Source organism: Hemitrygon akajei, unplaced genomic scaffold, assembly GCF_048418815.1.
Source record: "Hemitrygon akajei unplaced genomic scaffold, sHemAka1.3 Scf000039, whole genome shotgun sequence".
Classification (NCBI taxonomy): Eukaryota; Metazoa; Chordata; class Chondrichthyes; order Myliobatiformes; family Dasyatidae; genus Hemitrygon; species Hemitrygon akajei.
The window spans coordinates 7629786-7652698 of NW_027331925.1; the positions used below are offsets into that span (position 1 = coordinate 7629786).

Genomic DNA, 22913 nt, shown 5'->3' on the forward strand with positions numbered 1-22913 from the left:
TCAAAGCATGTTTCGTCAGCCACCACAGACGTCACCGAAACAGACCCACCGAGGCGCGAAGGGGAATCACACCCGTCCTTGTGGGCGTCGAGGCCGGCGACACCGACAGAAGCGAATCGCTGATCTCCGCCATGGCGATGGAGCGGAAGAGGAGGGGCTGATCATGGGCCGATTTCCTCCAGCCTATCGAAGCTCAGACGTAACACTGACCCCTGATGTCATTGGCTGTAGAGACTGTCGCTCAAATGGGAACTCGGAGGGTGATTAGTTTATGTGAACGTCAGTCAGCCTTCCTGTCTTTATAAGTTTGGATTTGGATTTAGATTTATAACGGGACAGGAAGCAAATTGGGAAAAATGTGAGTTTTTATGTGATGGTGCATCAGTCTCCGAGTGACATTATTAACAATAAAAGGGCAAAGGCCGTGGTGAGGAAGGCGGTTATTTACTGGAGGTTATATGGAGATAATATTGGAGGAGATACCGAACTTGGAATTGTTCGGAATATAATTTAAAAAATGGGGGGATTTGTGGGGATCATAATATTCTAGTGTTGATTAATGAGGGCAAAATGATTGTTACTGAAACAGGGAAGGTTGTGTTACTGGCTGAGTCATTTGCTGAGATTCATAATCAGGATAATTTAAGTGAAGAAGTTAAACAATGTAGGGATACGTTTTTCAGTGAATACTCTGAAGTGCTGGAAGTCAGCTGTAGCAATGATAGTATCACTGATGGAGAGATTTCTTTGTATGAATTTAAGACGTCTAGTAATAATGCAGGTCAGGTGCTCCCAGGAAAGAGTGATATTTGAAATTGTAATTGTTTTTAATTCGCTTTTGTGAAAATATTAAATGTTTGAATTGTGCATCTACTTTGCTCAAGGAAAATGGAAATAGTAGTGCCAATTCTAGAACCTGGCAGATCCCCATCTGATCCTTCTAGTTAAGGGCCTCTATCGTGAATGTCTCATGTATGTAAACTTATGGAATGTATGGTAATCAAGCGCTTGAGTTATATTTTGGAAAGAGTGGTGATAAAGTGTTTTATTAGAGTGGATTTTGGAAGGGTGAAATGACATTAGATTCAGTTTTAGATTTGGAAGATGATATTCGGAAAACACAATTAAATAAAGATGTTGTAATATCAGTATTTCTTGATACTGAAAAGGGAAATGATATAGAAGAAAGGACTTTTGATTAAATTAGGAGTGAGGGGGACATTGTATAATTTTTCTGAGTTTTTTATTTGGACAGACTGTGCATGTACCGGTCGGCATGTTATGTTGGTGTTTCTATGAGATAGAGAATGCGATCCCATAAGGCAGTGTTTGTAGCCCTTCATTATTTAATATTATGATTAATGATATTTTCTCTGAGATGGGAAAATGGGATACCCTGGGTAAATCACAATATACAGATGACGTCGCTTTATGGATTAGAGGTATTAATTGCAATTTACAATTAATAGGTCAAACAGTGGGCAGGTTGATGAGGATTTTAAGCTTTTAGTCGTTAAAAAACATTATGTGGTTTACAAACAGCATTAATAGACTTGCTCTTGATTTTAAATTATGTCATTAATATCTTGTGGAAGTGTTAGTGGTAAGATTTCTCAGTATGTGGATGGATAATAAGCTGACGTGGAAGCACCTATCAGTAAAATAATTGATAAATGTAAAGGAGCTTTAAATCTCCTCAGACATCTATGTGGGTATTCTTGGGTGCAACATGAAAATCTTTGTTGACCAATTATATTTGTTTAATTTGATCTGTTCTTGATTATGTCTGTGTGGCTTATGGATCACCTTCATCTTCAAATTAAAAATGTTTGTATGTGATACAATTACAGACTTTAAGATTGTGTTCTAGTGCAGTAATGTTGCCTCCTGTTTTGGCTTTACTGATTGCAATGGGACAATTGCCCTCAAAGTAACAGAGGTTCAAGTTGATGTCATCATTCTGGATTAATTTCAGAGAGCAAGGAAATGATCATCCGGTTAAAGGTGTGCTGGAGGACGGCTGGGGACATCAGAAGAAGAGTGTTTTTTGTTCTGTGTGGCTGGGTTCTTATCACGCTGGGAATACGGGTGTATTTGATGATACAATATGTCCTACTGTAGCTTTCTCTGTAACCACACCTTGTTTTTTCCAATGACTTCAGTTGATTTTATGTTACACGATCGGATTCGGTTCTGCCTGAGAGTCTGTTGGTTCATCAGTATATTAATGAAAGTTATTATCATACAGTAACCATTTTTACAGATGAATCCAAAGATAAGTTAACTGGGGATGTTGGTGTGGCTGTTTTTGTGTGCCTGAATTGCAGGTAATGATAAAGAAATGACGTATAGCCATTTATCAGCATAGGAAGCAGAATTTTTTGCCAACAGTTTAGGCTTACAGTGGGTGGAGGAAATTGGTCCTTATAATTTGCTCAGAATACATGTCAGTTTTGATGAGTCTTAAACAGGTCATTCTGGCAGTAGGTCAGATTGACTGTTGGAAATTTGTCAAACGGTATTTCATAGATAAAGTTTGATTTATATGTCTGCACATTATGGGCCCTGCACATCACACTGTTGAGGGAAATGATGATGTTGACTGTTTAGCACCAAAAGCTGTTAAATGTTAAGCTGTGGATATAGACCTTCCACTTAGCAAATTAGAAGCTAAAGGGTTGGTAGTGTTAAGAATTGGGGGCTTATGACAAGACGTAGGATAATGGACATAAGGACAGACACCTTTACAGAGTACATAAACCTGTTGGGTTTATAGATGAAGGGCTTAAAACAAGGGAAGGAATGATATTGACATGACATAGAAATGTCCACACTATGCTTAATTATGCCTTGTAACTAATTGGAAAACTTCATTCTGTGTCGTGTACAGTTTGTCATTATGAAACTGTCGAAACACATACTATTTCAATGTGAAGCGTATAAGGCTGAAGAAAAATCAAATGCAGTCTTCAGTACAATCTTTGCGAGGGTAGATAGTTTTCAAATAAAAACTATTAAATTATGGGACTGACTTTAAATCAATTCACAGTTTGAGCTGGAAAAGGCATGTAATAATTGTGTTAAACCTAAGGAAATGGCATATAAGGTAGCAAAGGTGAGTGGGATGTTGGATTATTGGGATGCTCTTAAAATCCAACAAAAGGCAATGAAAAAAGCCATAAGAATGGTCAAGACGAAATATGAGGGCAAACTGGCCAATAATATAAATCAGGATACTAAAAGTTTAGTTTTCAGTTACATGAAGAGTGAAAGGGAGATGAGAGTTGATACTGGACCACTGGAAAATGATGCTGGTGAAGTAGTAATGGGGGACAAAGAAATGGCAGATGAACTTAATGAACAATCTTCACTGTCTTTTCTGGTCAGCACCGCCCCCACTTGTCCCATTTAACCTGTCTCATTACGGGTGGACTTTAGGACCCGGGGGAGCTCAGGACCCGCCGCCCACAACTGCTGCTGAATCCCCGGTGTTTCTGTTCGGTTGACGGATGCGGTGAACGAGTTAAAATTAATCAATCGACAATTCTTTTGTCGTGTTTATTTCACTCCATAGAACCATAGAACACTGCAGCACAGAAAACAGGCCATTTGGTGCTTCTAGTCTGTGCGGAAACTTTATTCTGCTCGTCCCATTGACCTGCACCCAGTCCATAACCCTCCAGACCTCTCCCATCCAGGTATCTATCCAATTTATTCTTAAAACTTAAGAGTGAGCCTGCATTTACCATGTCAGATGGCAGCTCGTTCCACACTCCCACCACTCTCTCAGTGAAGATCCTCCTAATGTTCCCCCTAAACCTTTCCCCTTTCACCCTAAAACCATGTCCTCTCATATTTATCTTTCCTAATCTAAATGGAAAGAACTTACTCGCATTTACTATCTATACCCCACATAATTTTGTGAACCTCTATCAAATCTCCCCTCATTCTTCTACGCTTCAAGGAATATAGTCCTAACCTGTTCAATCTTTCCCTGTAACTCAACTCCTGAAGACCTGGCAACATCCTAGTAAATCTCTGCACTCTTCAAACTCTCCAACCTCTCCATGGATACCTCATGTCTGAACTTTCTGAACTAACCTCCCATGTGGGACCTTGTCAAAGGCCTTACTAAAGTTCATGTGGACAACATCCACAGCCTTTCCTTCACCTACTTAGTTGGTAACCACCTCGAGAAACTCTTCGAGATTCATTAAACACGATCTACCATGCACAAAGCCGTACTGACTATCCTTAATCAGCCATTGGCTGTCCAAATACTTGTAAATCCGATCTCTCAGAACATCCTCCAATAACTTACATACTACTGATGTCAGGCTCACTGGCCTGTAATTACCTGGTTTACTATTGGAGCCTTTTTTAAACAACGGAATAACATGAGCTACCCTCCAATCCTCTGGCAGTGCACCCGTGGCTGAGGACATTTTAAATATTTCTGTCAGCGCCCCTGCAATTTCTACTCTAGTCTCTCTCAAAGTCTGAGAAAATATCAATTCAGGTCCGGGGGATTCATCTACCTTTATTCGCTGTAAGGCAGCAAGCACCTCCTCCTCTTTAATCTACAAATGTTCCATGACACTACTGCTTGTTTCCCTTCCTTCCATATACACTATGCCAGTTTCCTGAGTAAATACTGATGCAAAAAAACTGTTTAAGATCTCCCCCATCTCGTGAGGCTCCACACAAAGACGACCACTCTGATCTTCTAGGGGACCAATTTTGTCCCTTACTATCCTTTTACTCTTAATATACTTGTAGAAACCCTTCAGGTTTTCCTTCACATTATCTGCCAAAGCCACCTCATGTCTTCTTGTTGCCTTCCTGATTTCCTTCTTTAGTATTTTCTTACGTTTTCTATACTCTTCAAGTAACTCATTTGCTCTTTGTTGCCTTTACCTGCTGTACACTTCTCTCTTTTTCTTAACCAGATTGCCAATATCCCTTGAAAACCAAGGTTCCCTGTGCCTGTTAACTTTGCCTTTAACCCTGGCAGGAAAATGCAAACTCTGCACCCTCAAAATTTCACATTTGGAGGCCTTCCACTTACTGAACACATCCTCACAAGAAAAACAATTATCCCAATCCACTCTTCCTAGATCCTTTTTCCTTTCCATAAAATTGACCCTTCTCCAATTTAGAACCTCAACTTGAGGACCAGACCCATCCTTATCCATAATTAACTTGAAGCTAATGACATTATGGTCACTGGACCCAAAATGTTCGCCCACACATACTTCTGTCACCTGACTGTCTGGTTTCCTAATAGGAGATCAAGTATTGCATCCTCTCTCGTAGGTACCTCTATATATTGATTTAGAAAACTTTCCTGAAAACATTTGACAAACTCCAAGCCATCTAGCCCTTTTAATTTTTAGTGATTAAGGGGATCTTTATTTTTGCATTTATTTATTTTTATTTTCATTTATTTTGTGATGGTCGTTTGAAGACTATTTTAGAGTTAATTAGCAAATATTCTCTCTCTCATACACACATACTGCAATATCTTCAGGTCAGACATTTTTTACAAAAATAATTATCTAAGTTTCCATATATGCAAGAATCTGATTTTTTTGGATACTATTTTGAATATGAATCTTTTACCGTTTGGGAGTCCCAGTCAATATGTGGACAGTTAAAATCCCCTACTATTGCAACTTCCTGTTTCTTACATCGGTCTACTATCTTTATACAGATTTGCTTCTCCAATTCTCTCTGACTATTGGGCGGTCTATAATACACCCCTATTAGTGTGGTCACACCTTTCTCGTTCCTCAGCTCCACCCATATGGCCTCTGTAGACAAGCCCTCCGGGCTGTCCTGTCTACGCACAGCTGTGATATTTTCCCTGACTAGTAATGCCACTCCCCCCCCTTTCATCCCTCCCCCTCTATCACGTCTGAAACAACTAATATTTCTATCATGTATAAACCTTAGGTGGGAGGTTAACTTTTTGTATTAATGTATTAAAAATAAATTATAAATTCTACTAATGGAACCTCTTACTAAAAGATTCATATTCAAAACAGTATCCAACAAATCAGATTCTTGCATATATGGAAACTTAGATAATTATTTTTGTAAAAAATGTCTGACCTGAAGATATTGCAGTATGTGTGTATGAGAGAGAGAATATTTGCTAATTAACTCTAAAAAAGTCTTCAATCGACCATCACAAAATAAATGAAAATAAAAATAAATAAATGCAAAAATAAAGATCCCCTTAATCACTAAAAATTAAACAACATTGGGAGAGAGAACTTAATATGACCTTTGTTAATGAAGATGGTCAATTCTTCTTTGATATGTGCCAATCAGTGTTTAATTCAATTTAAAATTGTTCACTGTTACTATTTAACAAAGGAGAAACTATCCAAAATATTTCCTAACTTTGACAATTATTGCGATAGGTGTAAAACTGAAGTAGCCACTTTTTCACAAATGTTCTGGTCACGTTCTTCATCAAAATCTTTTTGGAAATCTTTATTTTCTACAATTTCTAAAGCTCTGAAAATTAATTTACAACCTAATGTACAAACCTTTGATTTCTGTCTATACATGCAGTCCTCGCATGACCTTTATCCTCCTCCACCTCACTATCTGCTCTAACACTCTGGTTCCCCTCCCTCTGCAAAGGATGTTAGTCCCCCTCCAGTTCGGGGGCAAACCGTCCCTTCGAAACAGGCCCCACCTTCCCGGGAACAAAGCCCAATTGTCCAGAAACATGAAGCCCTCCCTCCTGCACCGTCTCCTTAGTCACGTATTTAGCTGCACTCTCCGCACATTTATATTTACAGGGACTTTACTCCTGACGCCGGTCCCGGGACCCGACCCGTTTACAGACCCGGAGCGGAACCAGAGCAGATTCTCAGCCACTGGTTTACAACCGCAGTCCGGAAGAAAGGATAAAGTTTCCCTGTGAATTTATTCCCAGTGAAGGTGTGGAGATGGGACTTGGTCTCCGCGTTGTAAAATGAAACTGTCCCGGACTCGTAACTGAGATAAACTCCCACCCTCCCGGGGATGGGACCGGCAGCGAGACGGGTCCCGGGGGAGGGGAGACCGGACACGTCACAATCCCGATGTAACACGTCACCAACCCGCCTGATGACCCAGAATCCGGTCTCCGGACTCAGACTGACCCGTCCCTTCCTCTCCACAGACTCTGCGGCGACTCCCAGACTCCAGACCCGATTTCCCGTCACCTCCACCTCCCAGTAATGTCTCCCCGATGTGAATCCCTCCGATCCCAGCACACAAGGCCGGTCTGTGAATCTCTTCCCGGTGTCAGGGAGATCCCTCCGGATCCCGGTCCGTCTCACACTCTTCCGATCCTCAGACACCTCGAGATACGGATGCGCCGTTTCCACATCCAGGGTGACAGAGACTGGGGGGAGAAGCAGAGAATTAGAGAGTCCCCGGGGATCGGGGGGAGACTCGGGCAGCGCGGCCCCGGGGATCGGGGGGAGACTCGGGCAGCGCGGCCCCGGGGATCGGGGGGAGACTCGGGCAGCGGGGCCCCGGGGATCGGGGGAGACTCGGGCAGCGCGGCCCCGGGGATCGGGGGGAGACTCGGGCAGCGCGGCCCCGGGGATCGGGGGGAGGTTTGACCCGACGAAAGCGGGTCAAAAACTAATGTCTCCCCAAGGGTTTTCCATTGAACAGGGGAAACATCCTCCCTCACTCCTGCCTGTTGACCCCTGAAAGAATTTTGTGATTTCATGAGATCTCATCTCATTCTTCGAAACTGGGAACAGAGAACATAGAACAGTACAGCACAGGAACAGGCCCGTCATACAATGTTCACATTCATTTGTGAGTGTGAAGTGGGGCAGTGTGATGGTTTGTGACAGTAAAGGAGGTGATAATGGGAACCAGTAGGGGAGAGATGAATGGCAGATTGAACCAGGTGGGGGGAGGGGTGGAAAGCCCGTGGGTGAACTGCGTGTGTAGAGGTAATGAGAAGCTAGAGGGGGCAAAGATGGCAGATGAGGATGACTTTGTCCCCTTTCCCAGAACCCCATCCCCCGCAGCCCCTCATTAGTACAGGGGATGAATTTGCAGTGACCCTTAAGCAACACAGGTCCTGATGAAGTGTTTCAGTCTGAACTGTCGACTGTTTACTCTTTTCCACAGAAACTTCCCGGCCTGCTGTTCCCCCAACAATTTGTGTGTGTTACTCTGCTTTAAATACACTCAATTATTTGGCCTCCACAGCTGCCTGTGGCAGATTCACTATCCTGTGGATAAAGGAATTCCTCCTCATCTCTGTCCGAAATGGACATCCCTATAGTCGGAGGCTGTGCTTACCGTTCTCGACCCAACATCCTCCCAACATCAACTCTCTCCAGACAGGTGTCAGCGAGATCTGGGGAGACCATTCATCAGGACCTGTGTAACTTGCATTACCAGCATCTGCAGAGTTTCTCATGTTTGATTTTTAAAGCAGAAGTTAATAAGTAAACTTCTTGATTGGTCAGTGTCTCCAATGTTATGGAGAGGAGGCGGGAGAATAGGATTGATGGAGATAATAAATCAGACATTCCTCTAAACTCCCGTGAGTACAGGCCCAGAACCATCAGATAGTCCTCACATGTTAATTATTTCATTCCCGGAATCATTCTTGTGAATCTTCTGGACCCTCTCCAATGCCAGTACATGTTTTCCGATAGAAGGGACCCAAAACTGCTCACAATACTCCAAGTGTGGTCTGACCAATGCCTTATTAAAACCTCAGAATTAAATCCTTGCTCTTGTACTCTAATCCTCTCGAAGTGAAAGCAAACATTGAGTTTGCCAATCTTACCACTGACACAAACTGCAAGTTAACCTTCAGGGAATCCTGCACAAGGAAACCCATGTCCCTTTGCACCTCTGATTTTTCAGTTTTCGCCCGGTTTACAGAATTGTCTCTGCTTTTATTCCTTCGACCAAAGTCGTGCCTGCCTAAGTTTGTACCTGCCAAACTCTACCTGTGCTACAAGATCCTTATTACGTATACTGGTGCATTCAAATAAGACCATAAGACAAAGCAGCAGAAGCCGGCCATTCGGCCCTTCGAATCTGCTCCGACATTTTATCATGAGCTGATCCATTCTCCCATTTATTCCCACTCCCCCACCGTCTCACCATGACCTTTGATGCCCTGGCTACTCACATACCTATCAATCTCTGTCTTAAATACACCCAATGACTTGACATCCACTGCCGCAAGAAATTCACAGATTCACCACCCTCTGGCTAAAAAAATTTCTTCACATCTCCGTTCTGAATGGTCGCCCTTCAATCCTTAAGTCATGTCCTCTCGTACTAAACTCCCCCACCATGGGAAACAACTTTGCCACATCCACTCTGTCTATGCATTTTAACATAAGAAATATTTCTGTGAAGTTCCCCCTCATTCTTCTAAACTCCAAGGAGTACAGTCCAAGAACTGTCAAATGTTTTTCAGATGTTAACCCTCTCATTCCCGGAATCATTCTAGTGAATCTTCTCTGAACCCTCTCCAATGTCAGAACATCCTTTCTTAAATAAGGAGCCCAAAACTGCACACAGTATTCCAAGTGAGGTTTTACCAGTGCCTTATACAGCCTCAACGTCACATCCCTGCTCCTATACTCTATTCCTCTAGAAATGAATGCCAACATTGCATTCGCCTTCTTCACCACCGACTCAACCTGGAGGTTAACCTTAAGGGTATCCTGCACGAGCACTCCCAAGTCCCATTGCATCTGTTCCGAATGTGCAACAACTCTCACGGGCCGAAGGGTACAAATTCGTCCCCTCCTTCTTGAGAATCGCAAGATGGCTTTTAATTCGGGTCTGGGACCCAGGAAATGAGAGAGAATCCTCAGGTTTTTGCAATGTGTCCTGGCCCCTCAGCAAGACAAAGCCACGAATAACGGCCATTGTCTCTTGGAGACGGAATTGTGTATTGAGTACTGTACTATTCATTGAAGCCCTCAGGGAATGACCGGAGTGGTCTGGTTGAGGGATTGCATCATCCCAACCTGATTGACATCTAAGACCCCGTGAGTAAGGATAAAAGCGGGTCTGGGAAACAACCCCTTGAGACGCTCCAGGAGAAATGTTAGAAATCCCGTGACAGCGTTTAATAGCAACAGCCGGTGGAGGGCTCGCGTGCGTCCTTTTCCGTTGCCTGGGATTGGGGCCTTACCACGGAAGAACGGCTTCGCTAAAGAAGAGGCCACCAACGAAATTTCGAAGGATCGACATCATAAAAAGGAAAAGCTGGCAAGTTTCTAAAAACTCTCTCTTGACTCCAACCAAATGCTGAAGCCTGCATGAACTGAGTGACTTTTATATTTCCATCGGACAATACATTATCCCCTAGACAACGATAGTTATTTCTTATTGATTATTATTATACCCGCACTTTTAGATTTAGTATTGACGACGTATATTATCTGTATGTTTGCATTGATATTATTTTTGTGTATTTTTACCAATAAATACTGTTTAAAAATAGTACCATCAGACTTCAACCGACCTCTCTATCTTTGCTGGTAAGTGACCCAGTTACGGGGTTCGTAACACATCTCAGAATTTTGAATTCTCTCTCCATTTAAATAATAGTCAGCCCGTTTACTTCTTCTACCAACGTGCATGACCATACACTTTTCAACATTGTATTTCATTTGCCACTTCTTTGACCATTCTCCTAATCTATCCAAGTCTCTCTGCAGACTCTGTTTCCTCAGCACTACCGTTCCCTCCACCTATCTTCGTATCATCAACAAACTTAGCCACAAAGCCATCTATTCCATAATCCAAATCGTTGATATACAACGTAAAAAGAAACGGCCCCAACACGGACCCCTGTGGAACACCACTGGTAACCGGCAGACAACCAGAATGGGATCCTTTATTCCCACTCTCTGTTTCCTGCCAATCCGCCAACGATCTATCCACATATGTAAATTTCCCGTAATTCCATGGGCTCTTATCTTGTTTGTCAGGCAGGATTTTCCTTTAAGGAAACCATGCTGAGTTTGGCCTGTCTTGTCATATGACTCCGTAACCTCATCCTTGACAATTGACTCCAGAAACCTCCCAACCATTTCTCAAGCTAACAGGTCTATAATTAACATTTTGCTTCCTTGCCCCTTTCTTAAATACCAGAGTGGCATTTACAATCTTCCACTCCTCCGGAACCATGCCAGAATCTATTGACTTTTGAAAGATCATTGCTAATGCCTCCGCGATCTCCACAGCTACTTCCTTCAAAACACAAGGGTGCATTCCATCTGGTCCTGGAGATTTATCTACCCTTAGACTATTCAGCTTCCTCAGTACTTTCTCTGTCGTAATTGTGACTGCGCACGCTTCTCTTCCCTGACACCCTTGAGTGTCCGGTATACTGCTGATATCTTCCTCAGTGAGGACTGATGCAAGTACTCGTTCAGTTCCTCAGCCATCTCATTATCTCCCATTACAATTTCTCCAGCATCATTTTCTATCGGTGCTTTCTCCACTCTCACCCGTTTTTTACTCTTTATATACTTGAAAAAGCTTTAAGTATCTTCTTTGATATTATTTGCCAGCTTCCTTTTATAGATCATCTTTTCCCTCTTAATGGCCATCGTAGTTTCCTTTTGTAAGCTTTTAAAAACTTCCCAATCCTCTGTCTTCACACTAATTTTTGCTTCCTTGAATGCCCTCTCCGTTGCATTTACTTTGGCTTTCACTACTCTTGTCATCCACGGTTGCATCCTTTTTCCATTCGAAAATTTCTTCTTTTTTGGAATATATCTGTGTTTCACCTTCCTCACTTCTCGCATAAACTCCAGCCACTGCTGCTCTACAGTCCTCCCGCTAGTGTCCCTTTCCAGTCAAATTTGGCCAGTTCCTCTCTCGTGCCACTGTAATCTCCTTTACTCCACTGAAATATCGACACATCGGATTTCGGCTTCTCTTTCTCAAATTTCACAGTGAACTCAATCATGTTACAATCACTGTCTCCTAACGGTTCCTTCACCTCAATCTCTCTAATCACCTCTGGTTCATTACACAATATCCAATCCAGTACCTCTGATCCCCTAGTGGGCTCAACAACAAGCTGTTCAGAAAAACCATCTCGTAGACATTCTACAAATTCTCTGTCTTGAGATCCAGTGTCGATCTGATTTTCCCAATCCACTCGCATGTTAAAATCCCCCACAATTATCATCACACTGCCCTTCTGGCAAGCCTTTTCTATTTCCTGTTGTAATTTGTAGTCCACCTCATTGCAGCTGTTAGGAGGCCTGTAGATAACTGCCATCAGGGTCCTTTTATCCCTGCTATTTCTTAGCTCAACCCAGAAAGATTCTGCACATTCCGATCCTATGTCACCTCTTTCTAATGATTTAATATCATTTCTTGCCAATAAAGCCACGCCACCCCCTCTGCCTACCTGCCTATCCTTCCGATACACCGTGTATCCTTGGACGTTCAGCTCTCAGAGACATGCATCCTTTAGCGACGTCAGAGTGATGGCCACAAAATTATACCTGCCAATCTGTAGCTGTACGACAAGATCATCCACTTTATTCCTTATGCTGTGTGTATTTAAGTATAACACCTTAAGTCCAGTATTTGGTACTCTTTGTTTTGATTGCACTGCAACTCATCCCAATGGCTGCAAATTTGCCCCATCACCTGCCTGTCCTTCCTGACATCTTTCCTACTCACTATCTTAGATTTATTTCTGTTTTCCCCCTCTTCCACTTTACCATTCCGGTTTACCATCTCCCTGCCAAATTAGTTTAAACCCTCCCTAACAGCTCTATTAAACATTCCCGCTATGGTTCAGGTGTAACCCGTCCTTTTTGAACAGGTAATACTTCCCCCTGAAGAGATCCCAATGATCCAAGAATCTGAAGCCCTGCCCCCTGCACCAGTCTCTCAGCCACGCATTCATCAGCCTGATCCTACTATTCTTGCCCTCGCTAGCACGTGGCACAGGTAGCAATCCTGAGATTACTACCCTGGAGGTCCTGCTTCTCAGCTTCCTTCCTAACTCCCGGAAATCTCTCTTCAGGACCTCCTCCCTTTTCCTCTCTATGTCATTGGTACCAACATGTACCAAGACAGCTGGCTACTCGCCCTCTCCCTTCAGAATATCCTGGACCCGATCCGAGACATCCCGTACCCTGGCACCTGGGAGGCAGCACACCATGCGGGTATCTCTATCAGGCTCACAGAATCTCCTGTCTGTTCCCCTGACTATGGAATCCCCTATGACTACCGCATTCCTCTTCTCCCTCCTTCCCTCCTGCACAACAGCGCCAGGCTCAGTGCCAGAGACCCGGTCACCGTGGCCGTCCCCTGTCAGGTCATCCCCCTCAACAGCATCCGAAACGATATACTTGTTGCTGAGGGGGGCAGCCACAGGGGTGCTCTCCACTATCCAGGCATTTCCCTTCCCTCTCCTGACAGTCACCCAGTTTTCTGACCCCTGTAGCCTAGGAATGACTACCTCCCTGTAGCTCCTGTCTATCATCTCTTCATTTTCTCTAATCAGAATCAGAATCAGAATTAAAAAAACTTCCTTCCTTCAGAATTTAGCTCCCACGCCGCCCTTCTTGTCCCAATCTAAAAAAACACCTTCAGTCCTGTATTCATCAGCCTATTCCACACTGTCCACATGAAATTCACCAAGGCCTTTGATGTCGATGATAGACCACACTTGGAGCATTGTCTGCATTTCCGGTTCCCGAATATGGGGAGGATGTCATTACACTGGACAGGAGGCTTCAGGAGGATGTTACCAGGACCGGGGGCTTGGGCTATTCAGCTGTAGTGTAGGATGTTCAGGTATGACCCCTTATCGAGGTAAATAATTCATAAGGGGCTTAAATAACGTTTCTTTTTCCAAGAAATGGGAGTACAGATCCAGACACCTCAGATTGAAAGTGAGACGGGAAATTTTTCTGAGTGGTCTATCGGGTAACATTCTCACAGAGAGGGAGGCTGGTAAATGGAATTTGCCCTCAGACGCTGTAGAAACAGGTAAAAATAAAATATTTTAAAATAAATTTGGGCAGGTACACAGATGGGAAATGGTTAGAGGGATGGGGGGCAAACACACACAAATGGGCCATGCTCAAGAAGACATCTTAGTCTTGCAGATTGATGAAGTGGGCCGTGAGTTCAACATCCGTCAAACCCTCCCAGATCATCCTCCTGAGGAATCTCACCCCGGAGTCTGTCTGTGAAGTGTTGATGTGACGTCACGTCAGAGGGCAGCTCAGTGCCACAGAACAGACAGACTGGGTAAGGATGGCAGATTTCAATCCTAAATGGGAATTTGTGCCTATTTCTGTGGCCGTGTGTCACACTTGATTGAATTGTTTAAATAAATAAATGACTGTCTCTGAAGAGATTGGTTTCCAGGTTACTGAGGGAAATAACAACTTACATTGCTGAGGCTCTGACTACAATCTGCCAGTCCTTCCTGTGTATGTGTGTGAGGGAGCTTTGCCAGGCCGGTTATGCTGTGTGTGCTTCTCCCGAGATGAAATCTTGACCCATGTCAATGCTGGTTGGTGTGTCCGAGCTCATTCTCACAATGCTTCAATGTAGTGGTCTGATAACCAGAAGACATACGAGCAGAATTAGGCCACTTGCCTATCGAGTCTGCTCCGCCATTCAATCATGGCTGATCCCTTTTTTCCCTCCTCAGCCCCACTCCCTGGTCTTCTCGCCGTAACCTTTGATACTGTGTTCAATCTCGAACCTATCAAGCTCTGCCTTAAATACACACAAGTTCCACAAATTCACCAGCTGCTGGCACAAATTTCTCCGCATCTGTTTAAAATAGACCCCCCTCTATCTTGAGGCTGTGCCCTCTTGTCCTAAACTCCACCGCCATGGGAAACATCCTTTCCACATCTACTCTGTCTAGGACTTTCAACATTCGAAAGGTTTCAATGAGATTCCCCCTCATCTTTCTAAATTCCAGCGAGTACAGACACAGAGCTATCAAACGTTCCTCGTATGATAACCCTTTCATTCCTGGAATCATCCTTATGAAATGAACCTTCTGCAATGCCAGCACATCTTTTCTTAGACGAGGAGATCAAGTTCACAATACTCAAGGTGAGGCTTCACCAGTGCCTTATAAAGCCTCAGCATCACATCCCTGCTCTTGGATTGAATGCTATCTAAACCCCTTGAATTGAATGCTAACGTTGGATTTGCCTTCCTCACCACTGACTATACCTGCAAGTTAACCTTTAGGGTGTTCTGCAGAATAACTGCTAAGTCCATTTACATCTCAGCTTTTTGGGTTTTCTCCCCATTTGGAAAAAAAATCTGCACATTATTTCTACGACAAAAGTGCATGGCCATGCATTTTCCAGCATTGTATATCATTTGCCACTTTCCTTTCCATTCTCCTCATTCAAGTCCTTGTCCAGCCTAACTGTTTCCTCAACACTACCGGCCCCTCCACCAATCTCTGTATCATATGCAAACTTGGAAACAAAGCCATCTACTGTAGGACAAGAGGGTATGACTTCAGGATTGAAGGACGTCCTTTTAGAACTGAGATGCGGAGAAATTACTTTAGTCTGTGTGTGGAATTTGTTGCCACAAGTGGCTGTTAAGGCCAAGTCATATTTAAGGCTTGATAGGTTCTTGATTAGCCAGGGCATCAAGGGGTATAGGGTGAAAGCAGGGGAGCGGGTATGACCGGAAGAATTGGATCTGCTCATGACTGAATGGTAGAGCAGACTCGATGGGCTGAATGGCCTATTTCTGCTCCTATATCTTATGGTCTATCCCATCAGCTAGATCTTGATATACAGCATAAAATGAAGGTGTCCTAACGCTGGCCCCTGTGGAACATGAGTCACTGGCAGCCAACCAGAAAAGGATACCTTTACTCTCATTCGCTGTTTCCTACCAATCAGCCAATGTTCTAACCATGCCTGTAACTTTTCTGTAATACCATGGCCTCTTAACCTGGGTACCACCTTCATGTGTGGCACCTTGTCAAAGGCCTTCCGAGATTCCAAATATACAACATCCACTGCATCCCCTTTATCGATCCTGCTTGTAATCTCCTCAAAGAATCCCAACAGATTTGTCAGGCAGGATATTCCCTTAATGAAGCCATGCTGACTTGTCCTATCTTGTCCAGGGTCACCAAGTATTCCATAACCTCATACTTAACAATTGACTCCAATTTCTTCCCAACCACAGAGGTGAGGCTAACTGGTCTATAATTTCCTTTCTGCTGCCTTCCTCCTTACTTAAAGGGCTAAGTGACATTTGCCATTTTCCAGTCCTCTGGCACCATGCCAGGGTCCAGTGATTTTTGAAAGATCATTTGAAATGTCTCCACAATGTCTACCACAACCTCTTTCAGAACACTAGGGTGCAGTTCATCTGGTCCGGGTGACTTATGTACCTTTAGGTCTTTCAGCTTTTTGAGCACCTTCTCCCTTGTAACAGTAACTGCACTCACTTCTCTTCCCTCACACTCTTCAACACCGGACACAGTGCTAGTGTCTTCCATGGTGAAGACTGGTGCAAAATATTTGGTTTATCTGCCACCTCTTTATCCCACGTTATTATATATCCGGCCTCATTTTCTAGCGGTCCTATACCCACTCTCATCTCTGTTTTTTTTTACAATACTTGAAAAACAATTTGATATTGTTTGCTAACTTGTTTTACAAAGACAGGTGTGTAAAAAGGGCCTGAAGGATCATTGGAGACCAGAGTCACCCCAAACACAACCTGTCCCAGTTGCTACCATCCGGGATACGGTACCGCAGCATAAAAGCCAGGAGCAACAGGCTCCGGGACAGCTTCTTCAACCAGGCCAGCAGACTGATTAACTCATGTGGAAACAACAATATTTCTATGTTATATGAACCAGCCTGTTGTACATATTATTCATTATAAATTACTATAAATTGTACATTGCACATTTAGGTGGAGACATAACGTAAAGATTTTTAATCCTCATGTATATGAAGGATGTAAGTAATAAAGTCAATTCAATTCAAATCAATTTCTTGTTTATTTTTCCCCTCCCAATCATCCTTTTAGTTCCTCTCTGTAGATATTTAATAGCTTTCCAATCCTCTGTCTTCCTACTAATTTTTATTTAGTTGTATCCCCTCTCTTTTGCCTTTACATTAACTTGTCTTCCCTTGTCAGCCACGGTTTTACTATTTTGCCATTTGAGTATTTATTTATTTTTGGAATACATCTATCCTTCACCTTCCTCATTTTCCCAGAAACTGACACCATTTCTGCTCTGCTCTCATCCCTGCCAGCATCTCCTTCCAATTTGCTTTGGCCAACTCCTCTCTCAGACCACTGTAACTTCTTTTACTCCTCTGAAATACTACAACGTCAAGACTTTACTTTCTCCTTATCAAATTTCAAGTTGAACTCATTCATGTTGTGAGCACTGCCTCCTAAGGGTTCTTTTAACTACTCACCTCTGGTTCAATACATAACACCCAATCCAGTAGAGCTGTTCCCCGAGTAGGCTCAACGACAAACTGCTCTAGAAAGCCATCACATTGCATTCAACAAACTCACTCTCTTGAGATGCTTTACCAAACTGATTTTCCCAATTGCCGTGCATGTTGAAATCTCCCATGATTATCATAACATTGTCCTTTTCATCAGCCTTTTCTATTTCCAGTTGTAATCTGTGGGCCCCAACCCACTGACTGTTGGGAGGCCTGTATATGACTGGTGTCAGTGTCATTTTTACTTTTGCAGTTCCTTACCTCAACCCACAAGGATTCAACATCTTCCAATCTTATGTCACATCTAGCTACTGATTTACCAGCAGAGCCACACCACCCCATCAGTCTTCCATCATTCCTCCGATACATTGTGTAACCTTGGACATTCAGCTCTCAACTACAACCATCCTTCAGCCACGATTCCGTGATGGCCACAACATCATACCTGACAATCGGTAATAGTGCAACAAGATCATCCACCTTATTTCTCCTACTCCATGCATTGAGATATAACACTTTGTGTACTGTATCTGCTACACTTTTTAATTCTGCATCCGTAATGCACTGATACTCACCCTGCTGGCTCCAATTTTCTCCTCGCATCTGTCCGCCCTATCTGACAGTCTGACTGCACGCTATCTTTGCATTTTTACCATCAGTCCTATCCCTTCACTCCAGTTCCAACCGCCCCCCCCACCAAATTAGTTTAAAACCTCCCCGACAGCTCTATCAAACCTCTCTGTGCGAATATTGTTCTCCCTCGGGTCGAGGTGCAACCCATCCCTTTTGAGCAGGTCATTCCTCCACCAGAACAGATCCCAATGATGCAAGAACCTGAAGCCCTGTCCCCAGCACCATCTTCTCAGCCATGTTTATCTGTCAAATTATCCTGTTTCTACCCTCACCAGCACGTGGCACAGGCAGCAATCCAGAAATTACAACCCTGGGGGTGCTGCTTCTGAGCTTTCTACCAAGCTAGCCAGATTCTTTTCAGGACCTCTTTGTTTTTACTTCCAATGTCATTGGTCCCAAAATGCAACAAGATGGCTGACTCTTCACCCTCCCTCTCCAAAATGCTGCAGACGCGATCTGAGACGTCCCTGACCTTGGCACCTAGGGGGCAAGATACCATTCGGGGGCCCCATTCACGTCCACAGATTCTCCCGTCTGTCTCCTGACGATTGAGTCCCCTGTCACTACTGCTCCCCTCTTCGGCCTCTAACAACAGTGAGAGATGCTGATCCGGAAGTGGGAAGATCTGTGTCAGTCAGAGTCTGCACTCACAGGGCACGAAGGACTTGTCTATTTTCCTGACAATCCCGGTCACCACACTGATACCCACTTTTATTCCCTACAATATCATCAAGTCAGTATTAAATTCCCCGCTCTTGAGGAAGGATTCAAACTCATGTCCTGGTGTGTTAGTGCAGTGTGTCTGGGATCAGGACACAGTGGTTCATCTGCCAGTCCTGTGTATTGGTTGTATTGTGACCCTGTGCTGGTGTGTTCAGGGGTCTGACATCTCCAGCTGACCATGTGACAGTGATGCCTCCCAGTGGGTGGGGTTGATGTGGAATAAACTTCAGTTCCTCTTCAGTCCATTATCACAGCCAATCTTTGCTTCAGCTTATAAATTAATGGTGTTTCATGAACAAGGAAAAATGAATCTTTGTAAGTTTTACCTCGGTTAATAGCATCAAGTGTTTCTCTCAGCACTGTGTTCAACAAATAGAAGCGATCGAATTTTTCAACCGGTAGGGCCTCATTTGTCACTGACAATTCCTGGACATCGTCACTGATTCTGTAAATATTAAACTGCTGGTGATAAACTGGAATTTTGAAGTATTTTACAAATCCATACAGGGTTTTAGTAAAGAGCATGTCCTACCTCCTGTTCTGATGAGCTTCCTCCTGAAGTAAATAAAAGCACAAATCTGATTAGACTTGGACTTAATGTCCACATCCTGAATTTCATCCAAATCATTACAAGGTGTTGAAAATTCCCACTCCCACAGTCACAAACACACACCAGGAATACAGAACCACGCGGAAAATTACAGGGAAAGTTGCTGAAAGTTAGACCATTACTGAGAGGATGGAACTGACAGGAGAGACAGGACAGGCTGTGCATTATCATCTGGATAAAGCGTCAGAATGATAAAATGGAACAACTTAAGATCAGTGATGGATTTGATTGCGCGAAGGTGGAAAAAGTACCTCATTATGGCGAACACGAGAGGACACAGGTGCTTGGAAGTAGTACAGAGGAGATGTCGGGTAAGTGTTTTGGAATGGGTGGAATGAGCTGCCGGCAACAAAGATGGAGGTGGATGCGACAGGGTCTTACACAGACTCCTACACAGGTACATGGAGCTTAGAAAAATAGAGAGCTATGGGTAACTCGAGGTAATTTCTAAAGTGAAATTCGACACAGCATTGTGGGCCAAAGAGACTGTATTGTGCTGTAGGTTTTCTTTGTTTCTATGTTTCTATTTATGGGGAGACCTTCAGTCAAAGATAAAATGCCAGGAGATTTTTAATAAATCCCACAAGAAATTTAGTGTGGAGAATGTGGAACTCAGTGCCACAGGAGTGGTTGAAATGGAACATCAGAGATTGAATGTAATGGGGAGGCTAGATAAACACGTGAGGGACCAGGGAGTTCGGGGCATTGTTGCTGGGTGCGGTGAGGAGGTGGCAGGTTTGTGGCCAAGGGGAAATTGATAGAAGATGGACCGAATGGCCTGCTCATGACGGAGAATGGGACACAATCCCATGTAAAACTAATTCGAAAATGTAGAGACAGTGAAAGTTTCTGTAATCTGATGGAAACCGGATACGGAGGATAAGTCTGATGTGTGGGTCACATTCTTTGTTCTCACTGATTGACAGACAGACCCTCACACCCACCGCACCAGACACACTCACAGCCTGTGACTGAAACTGGGAGTTAATGGGAGTTTTAGAGGATATTTAATGCTGTAATTAAGGACACAATCAGCAGCTCTGTGTTATGATCAGAGTAAATCTTTTCAGAAAAGATTACATTCTGTCCTGGGATGTACAGAATTTGTGGAAGTCCAGTTTTGGGACAACAGCAATCCTGGATAGTTGCATCAATTGTCTGGTGAAAACCAGTTTACTGCCATTTGTAAATGCTGTGTGCAGGAGCAACACGTCTGTTTTCTGTCTGCATTGTATTCTGTGTTACGTGTTCATTACGATAACCAGTCACGTGAGTGGGGACGTGGTAAAAGTGAAGGGAATAAGTTACGTATTCGTACTTTGTTCTGGGCTGTTTTGAGCCTGGGACTGGCAGATGCCATATCTTTTGTTGACCGATTAATTACAGTTTAATTTACGATTAATTATGCTGAAATTTCATCGCTTAAATATTGTATGTTGCTGATAAAGGATCGAATATCTGTCTCCAACATTTTAGAATATCATTAGCGGAGTGATTGGAGGTTCGTCATGCAAGGAGAACTCTCTGTGTGAGGACACCAGCAGTGGCAATTGATTTGGTAGAATTGGCCTCTGTGCTGTGTTTATTTCAAATAAACCACTGTTCATTTAGTTCAATTTGACAGAAATAAATTGAAATGTAATCCGTCACCTTAAGAAACATCACACTGTCTTTTTGATCCATCTGTTCCTTTAACTTAGTGATTTCCTCCTGAATAATCCTTATATTCTCTTGAATCTTAAGAAGATTTTTCTCCATTGGGTTGAGAATCCTCTTCTCTTCTTCCCTGAGATCCCTGAGTAAGCTCTGCTCTTTCTCAGTGATAATCTGACGCAGTTCAGCCAACTGGGATGTGATGTGGGTCTGAACACTGTGTGACTGTTCCTGTCGATTTAAAGGTGAAGATTAGTTTACTGCATTGCTGTGTTGTATTTCCTTATGACATAAAAGTGACCGTTCGGTCCATACTACTTCTGAGACATTCCCGTCAACCCCTTTCCCTCACATTTTCCTGAAACTTATTCTCCCTCAGTGACCCATTAACTCCCAGCTGATTCACATACACCCTCCCCCACCTTCACAGGGTTAATTGTAATTAACCATTCATCCAGCATGTCGTTAGAATGTGTCTGAAACTGTCATGGCCACAGGGAGAGCATGCAAACTCCACACAGACAGCAGCAGAGGTCAGGATCGAACCCAGGTCACTGGAGCTGCGATACTCTGCTATTCTGCATTAAATGGAGCAAAACCCGACAGTAATATCAGAAATTCCGCTCAGGAAGCCTCACCCGAACTCCGGAAATCTTCTCTTTCTGTTGCTGCTCCTTTTCCTGGAAGTCTGATTTCTTTTTTGTGAGAGAGTCTAAGGAAGATTTTAGCTGATCCTGGAAGTCAGAGAGTGAAGGAAATAGAAACAAAGATGCATCAAAAGAAACAGGTGATCAAACCCGATTATCACACAAAATGCCGGAGGAACTCAGTGAGTCAGGCAGCATCTATTCGGGGAAAATAAACATTCGGTGTTTCGGGATGAGACCATTCATTAGGACTGGGAAGGAATGGGACAGGAGCCAGAATAAAAAGGTTGGGGATGAGAACCAGCTGACAGGTGACGGGTGAGACAATGTGAGGGGGAACGTGGGGGAGGGTGATGAAGTGAGAAGCTGGGAGGGGACAGGTGGAAGAGGTAAAGAGTTGGAGAAGAAGGAATCTAATACGAGAGGACAATCGACCATGGAAGAAACGGGAGGAACTGGGCTGTTTGCGGCCCTGAATGGTGACGAGGGAGGAGGTTAGGAGTCAGGTGTAGCACTTGTCCCGCTTGCAGGTGTCGGTGCCAGGAGGGAGATCAGTGGGGAGGAGCGAGTGGATAAGGGCGATACAGTACGTAGAGCGCGATCCGTATGGAGAGCGGAGAGTTGCGGGGTGAGGAGGTGGGCTGTGGGACGGAGAGATGCTAGAATCCCGTTGGAGATGGCGGAAGTTGCAGAGAGTGATGTGTTGGTTATAGAGGCTCGTGTGATGGTACGTAGAAGAAAGGAAATGTGTTAAGTATTAAACTAATGTTAGTTTTACCTTATAGATTTTAGCAGCTTCTTTAATCAGCAAGAAGCGGTGCTCTCTGTGTTCCTGCGCAGCTGCACAGATCAGACAGATCAGTGTCTTGTCCGTTTCACAAAACAGCTTCAGTTCTTCCTCATGTTCCTCGCAGTGAAGTTTATTTTCCTTCCCTTTCGGATTCAGGTTTAGATTTCGGAATTTTTCAGCCAGATTTGCTAAGGCCCGACTGGCCCTGAGGGTGCGGTCAGCAAACACCTCTCTACATTCCGGGCAGGAGTTTCTCTCCTCCCTTTCCCAACACCGTGTGATACAAGAGCGACAGAAGTTGTGTCCGCACTCCAGTGACACCGGATCGGTGAAGAAATCCA

At 43.7% G+C, this 22913-nt stretch overlaps 1 protein-coding gene across 1 annotated transcript; it reads right to left on the reverse strand.

Moving 5' to 3' along the window:
- Positions 1–6765: 6765 nt before the first annotated feature.
- On the reverse strand, positions 6766–21308 carry LOC140720274 (E3 ubiquitin-protein ligase TRIM39-like). The gene is made up of 4 exons (XM_073035142.1): positions 21133–21308; positions 19405–19427; positions 19199–19317; positions 6766–7405 (listed from the first exon to the last, which is right to left on the reverse strand). Exons 1-4 carry the CDS (start codon positions 21238–21240, stop codon positions 6855–6857), a joined length of 801 nt encoding a protein of 266 aa, XP_072891243.1. The 5' UTR covers positions 21241–21308; the 3' UTR covers positions 6766–6854.
- Between the last annotated feature and the right edge of the window lie 1605 nt (positions 21309–22913).